This window comes from Suricata suricatta, chromosome 3, assembly GCF_006229205.1.
Source record: "Suricata suricatta isolate VVHF042 chromosome 3, meerkat_22Aug2017_6uvM2_HiC, whole genome shotgun sequence".
NCBI lineage: Eukaryota > Metazoa > Chordata > Mammalia > Carnivora > Herpestidae > Suricata > Suricata suricatta.
Window position 1 is genome coordinate 123,634,517 of NC_043702.1, and position 6,065 is coordinate 123,640,581.

General features: G+C 45.1%; 1 protein-coding gene across 4 annotated transcripts in view; it reads left to right on the top strand.

Annotated features, from left to right (window-relative positions):
* POU2F1 (POU class 2 homeobox 1) overlaps positions 1 to 4,624 on the top strand; it is a 164,157-nt gene extending 159,533 nt beyond the window's left edge. For 3 of the 4 annotated variants that reach the window (XM_029935075.1, XM_029935076.1, XM_029935074.1), the window contains exons 15-16: positions 629 to 717; positions 4,063 to 4,624. In XM_029935075.1, the coding sequence (XP_029790935.1) occupies positions 629 to 717; positions 4,063 to 4,373 (400 nt within the window). In that variant the 3' untranslated portion in view covers positions 4,374 to 4,624. The remainder of the gene's footprint in view (positions 1 to 628; positions 718 to 4,062) is intronic. The other variant, XM_029935077.1, reaches the window with a different exon arrangement.
* The last annotated feature ends 1,441 nt before the right edge of the window (positions 4,625 to 6,065 follow it).

The window sequence follows — 6,065 nt, forward strand, 5'->3', positions numbered from 1 at the left end:
AAAATCTCTCTAAAGCTGCCAGCTCTTTGGAGCAGGAAGCTGTGTGGTCGGGCAAGGGCCTGACTGCAGCTGAACTTCGAGTCTTAACACTCAGGGCGGGCAGCCGTCTTGCCCGTGTTTCCGGATGAAGACCCGGAAAACCAGGCCCCTAGAGCTGATCTGCCCGCCTTGCGGGGCCAGGAAGAAAGCCCAGAGTTCCTGGCTTATTCCTCTGCCTTCCCCATTTAAACCCTCTCAACTCTCTGCTTTCTCTAGATATAGGCATGATCTAGGGTAACAAGATCCCCAATTTTATATTTTCAAACAGTAAGGATTACTTTTTCAATAGATGCCTTTCTCTGGCATTTTTTTGTGTTGTTTGGGGGGAACAAAAAGAATGAGGTAAATCAAAGAAGAGTCGGCATGACTGTGTAGGTTTTAGGTTTTGTGCGGATCATATCCTTGTTTTGCTTTGTACAAGTTAGCATCAAAGAAAGCAGGCACCAAACCTTATTCTCATAAGGAGAATAAGAGATACTTCCTTGTACTTCCCCAGGTGTGTCTTCCTTTTTCTTACTCCTTTGGGTGTATTGTCAAAATGACAGTGTGCCTACATTGTAACAAAGTGACTGTTCTTTTGGACTTTCAGAGGTGCCTTACTCAGTCTCAATCCAGGGACCCTGGGCGGTGCTCTCAGCCCGGCTCTCATGAGCAACAGTACACTGGCAACCATTCAAGGTCAGTAGAACTTCTCCCTTTACTTAGCAGTTTGTTTTTTGTTTTCATTTTTGTTTTGAATGAGGGACATTTGCTCTGCTAGAGGTGAAGGTGATGGGGAGAGATGGTTAATTGGTAACGCTGACTAACTTGAGGACCAAGAAAATGTCCTTGTTAAAAACTTTCTACAAGAAGAATAGGTGTTAGTTTGTAAGAACAGAAAATATGCTTAGTTTGGAGTATTGTAAAAAATGAACAACAAACAAGACACAAGAATTTTTTTTTATTCTGGTATTTATCTTCTTGTGTGAATAGACTTGGAGGCAGAGTTTCCCCCTGATAAATTTATCTAAGTAGTCAGCCAAGACCCAACCCCAGGCACATATGACCAAGGTAAATGCCCCAGTCCTCAGTCCCACGCCCACATATGAGACCACTTAGGAGAAGGTCCTATAAGGAATAAACCTTGGAGCACATCATATAGACTTCAGGAGTACTTTTAATTGTTAGGTTCTGCCTTCTGTGTATGCCCATCAGTTTAGAACGTGTATTATCTTGGATTGTCTCTTCTCCAAGCCCAGATGGGTCTCTTTTGACCTTCACATCCTATCTAGTCTGCAATGGGTCTAAATCTACTCATTCCATATAGTGAAGGGTTTGCCTTATTTAGCTTCTGAGCTGTATATATGAAGATGCTATACTATTAATTTAGGAAAACAATTTGAGACATCCCTGTATTCATCAGAGAATGTTTGTGTATGTGTGTGTCTTAATATTTGAATGGTTCTTAAATGAGAGTTCTTAGAGCCAAAAATACGCTCTTAGCCAACCTCAGTTAAGATTAGTGTTTCATGGAAGGTGTGTCTGCAGTATACTATAGAGAATATGAGTTACAGACAAACCTAAGACATGACTTAGATCAAATTATGCTTCTAGGTTTCCTGGACCCAGTTCCAACACTAAGCAATTCTTGCACACCAGCAGGGTATCTGAGAGCTTCACCTCACTCGGACAGTGTCTACCTAGATAGCATCAGATTCTACAGTGTAAAGGTTCAGTCCTACAAAACTGCTCCTGCCTCCCCCTCGGATACTGGTTGTAAGCCCAGGCTGTTATTACCTATGCTTCTGACCAGCTACAGGCTGGCGGTTCCAGCCACCTCTTCCTTAGACTGATCTATCCCTTTGCTAGAGCAGCTCACAGAACTCAGGAAAACACATTTACCAGTATTTTAAAGGATATGATAAAGTATACAAGCCAACAGCCAGATAAAGAGAAATATAGGATGAGGTCCCAAAGGAGTTTCTGTCCTCGATTTGGGGCCTGGCTCAGTGGCACGTAGAAGTAGTCTGGTTCTTCAAGAGTGGAAGCTCTCTGGAAAAGACCCAAAAGCTGTCCTCCTGAGTTTTTATGGGGGCTTCGTGACACCATCATGATTGACTAAGTCGTTGGCCCTTGGCGGATTCAAACTCCATGTTCCCTTCCCAGCATGTGAGGTTGGAGGGTGGGACTGAAAGTTCCGACCCTCAGATCACACGGTTGGTCCTAGGGACAACCAGTCCATGCACTTGGGTGGGACCCAAAAGTCACCTTCACTGATAGCAAGACCCATTTCACTTTTCTGGCTCTGAAGTGTTTTTAGGAACTGTGGGTGTAGACTAGATATATCTGAGAAATAGAGATTTGGTCACTTGGATGACTAAATACATATTTCTTCTAAATACATTGTATATTTCTACGTAGTTTGTATATATAGTAGATATATCATTAGAATGATTACCTTTCATTATAATGACTTTCTCATTGACTAAACTGTATGTAAAATTGATGGTTAGAGCTGTAAACCTTTTGGTATACAAGGATTTCTTTTTGGTGTAAGATTTGTGAGTGTGTACCTGTGGGCTGCAGTGGTGTGACAAAGGCGGATGCCTTCCCCAGGGCTTGGCTGAGTATGAACAAGTACTCTCTGGGAAGATCTAGAACTATTCCGTGACCCTGAACCTAGGATCTCCGAGAACTTCAAGCCGCTGCAGGTCGCACCAGTCTGTGCTCTTTATATGACCCGGTCCAAGTCAGACATTCCCTCCAGTCCCTCTAGCTTTCATTATATATGAAACCAACCAGAATTTTTTATTTATTAGAATTTTACTTTTTCTTATTTTTTTTATTTGAGAGAGAGAGCGTGAGTAGGGGAGAGGCAGGCTGGCAGGGAGAGGTGGGGTGAGAGAGAGAGAATGAATCTTAAGCACAGAGCCTTCTGTGCCCAGCTCGGAGCCCGACATTGCGGCTCCACCACAAGACCCTGGGATCATGACCAGAGCCACAATCAGGAGTTGGATGCTCAACTCCCTGAGCCCCTCAGGCACCCCCCAGAATTTTTAAAATATTTATTTAGTAATGTCTACACCCAAAGTGGGGCTCGAACTCACAACCCCAAGATCAAAAGTCATATGCTCTTCGGACTAAGCCAGCAGGTGCCCCAGAGAGCAATCAAATAATGCCATTAGAAAGCCCCTCAAATCTGCATGTAAAAATGTAGGTATATTATGGGTGGGAGGATATTGGGTTGCTAGGTAACAGAAAAAGGTACTAAATGAGAGTGCCAATTATTTAAAAGTAAAGTACATCGATGCCTCCTATGGAAGAGTAATCCGGGTGCTGTAATGGACCAGCATCAGAGAGCAGTTCGCGTGCATGAAAGCAAGCCTCCCAACCTTAGAGAACCCCCTAAGGCCACCCACGTCGCACATCTCTGCTGCCCTCCTCATTCTCCTTTGTATAAGGCCTAGGAATCAAACGTGATGCCTCAGCAAGTGACAAATTAACTACACCTTACACTCTATTTGGTAATATGTAATTATTTTAGAACTAAAGCCATTTTGAAAGGTGGTTTTCCTCTTGTCCATCATACCAAAATGCTCGAATTTATCAGTAATGCCAGTGTGTGTGATACTTGTATTTTAATGCCCCAGTCACTGCAGCTAGTTTGTCTTTTGAACAGAAGTAGTTTGAAATCATCAGTCATCATTAAAAACAAAACTACCAGATTTAGTGACTCCTTCTAGGAAGATGGAATGAAGTTGAGGTTCCAAGATGGCCGCATAGCTCTGATTCATTAGTTCTTGACTCTCCCCTCTCACTGATCCTGCTCGTGCTCATTAGATTAGTTAGAATTTCAGCCATTTAGGTGCTTTCAAAATTATAAATAAACTTCATTCCGTGACAGGATGGCAGTGTGTGAAGCAAGGGCTGCACTGTTTCCACCCGAGTTGTAGGCGAGCTCAGGACAGTGATGTGTTACCTGGCTTCTCTAGGACGGTTTTAATGTTCTCCTTTCTGCCTGTTTCGGGGGGGGTTTTTCTGTAGCTCTTGCTTCTGGTGGCTCTCTTCCAATAACGTCACTGGACGCGACTGGGAACCTGGTATTTGCCAATGCAGGAGGAGCCCCCAACATCGTGACTGCCCCCCTGTTCCTGAACCCTCAGAACCTCTCACTGCTCACCAGCAACCCAGTGAGCTTGGTCTCCGCCGCCGCAGCCTCCGCAGGGAACTCTGGACCTGTAGCCAGCCTCCATGCCACCTCCGCCGCCGCTGAGTCCGTCCAGAACTCTCTCTTCACGGTGGCCTCCGCCAGCGGGGCTGCCTCCACCACCACCACCGCCTCCAAGGCACAGTGAGTGGGGCCGCGCGGGGCCTGCCACCAGCCCTTTCCAGCTGCCGCGTGCTGGGCTGCCGGCCAGGCTGAGACTGACAGTGTGATCGGCTTCCTCTTGCCATGTTTCAGCAGCAAGGGAGAGAAGGGAGAAAAGGAAAAATACGCATACCAGAAAAAAAAAGGATGGAGACAGGACAGCATTTGCCTAATTTTGTAATAAAACACTGTCTTTTCAGGATTGCTTCATGGATTGGAGAACTTTCTAACCAAAAATTAAAAAAAAAAAAAAAAAAAGAAACAAAAAATCAAAAACAAAAACGTAAGTGAAAGGACTACTTATCATTTCCAGCAGTCATGATGACAAGTTAAGGTGGGTTACCAATTCCGATATAGGAAGGGGATTTCTTGTTTGTCTAAACTTCTTTTTTTCTTAAAAAAAAAATCATTTTTATGGGTCTGTTGTACAGGCCATTAAGTCATAACAAGGTGTTTATAATCGTATCAATTGTGTTGGGGGTTCCTTTCTTAACTGGTACAATTTAGGCAGGCCTGTATTACTGTATCTCTATTATTATTGTTGTTGTTGTTGTTTTTTATATATATATATAGTTTGGACATGTTTATCTCTTGCTCCTGGATCCTATTTCAGTGAGCTCCCACACTGTGGGGAGGGAGGGGCTGGGGGCCAGGGGAGACTTACGTTCTTACCTGCGGGGAATGTTCTTGCTGGTTTCCTTATCCTTGATGACTCTTACAGAGGTGCTAGAAAATTATTTTCTTTGGCCACTTATGCAAGAGGCTTGGTGCAGAAGCTGATGGCAGTGTGCGCAAACACTCCCACCCCACACACGCCCCCTCTCCCATCAGGTGGTGCCTTCGGAGCACTTTTGTGTAGGAAGGAATTCCTGCTGAACTGTAGCTCTCACTCACCCCCGATCATTGAATGACCTTGAGGCCCAGGTCCTGCGGGGCAGCGGGGCGCCTTCTGCTGGCCATGGGGATGGCCATGAGCCTCGCCCCCAGGATCTGGTTCCGAAGAGCAAAGACTACTGCAGACACCTGACTTGGTGGTTCTCCTGATTCCCTGTCTCCTGAGAAATGCTCCTACTGTTGGTGTGTTTGTTTTGTTTGTTTCCATTTTGTGGAAGTGTTTCATTCAAACTTCCTTTCATTCACTTAGCAAAGATCAAATTGACTTACTGAAAGTGGGACGCTCCCTCCCTTCTGTTGTGTTCTGAAGGAACTCCACTAGACTCTTGCCACCGAGTCTGTATCCCCAAAGAGGTGAGATGAGAAGAGTCTGCGGCCGCCCCCTTTCCTGTGGCCGCAGATTTCCTTTTCACTGGACGACGTGTAAATTCCTCTAACCTTAAGACTCTCCTTGCTTCCCTGCCTGGAGTATGCACTTCCTAGCTGGGCACGGGGTCTTTGGAAGCTTTGAAGGACTTTGAGCAGGAACTTTGCACGCACCTCAAGTGTCTTCTGGGTTTATTCGTGGCGCTCCAGCTCGGTAGGTCAGAATGGCAATATGTGTCTCGCTATACGCTGTAGAAAGTGATTAGCTTCTGGAATTGTTTTTAGGGTGTTTCTAGATGACGTAAATGAGCCCATCGGAAGGAAGAGTTTATGGAAGTAGATGAAGAGTGAGAGGGTAACTTGGAAATTCAGTTCCCCTTTCGGTCAGCGTACTATTACTGTAGTGTCTGTACCAGAA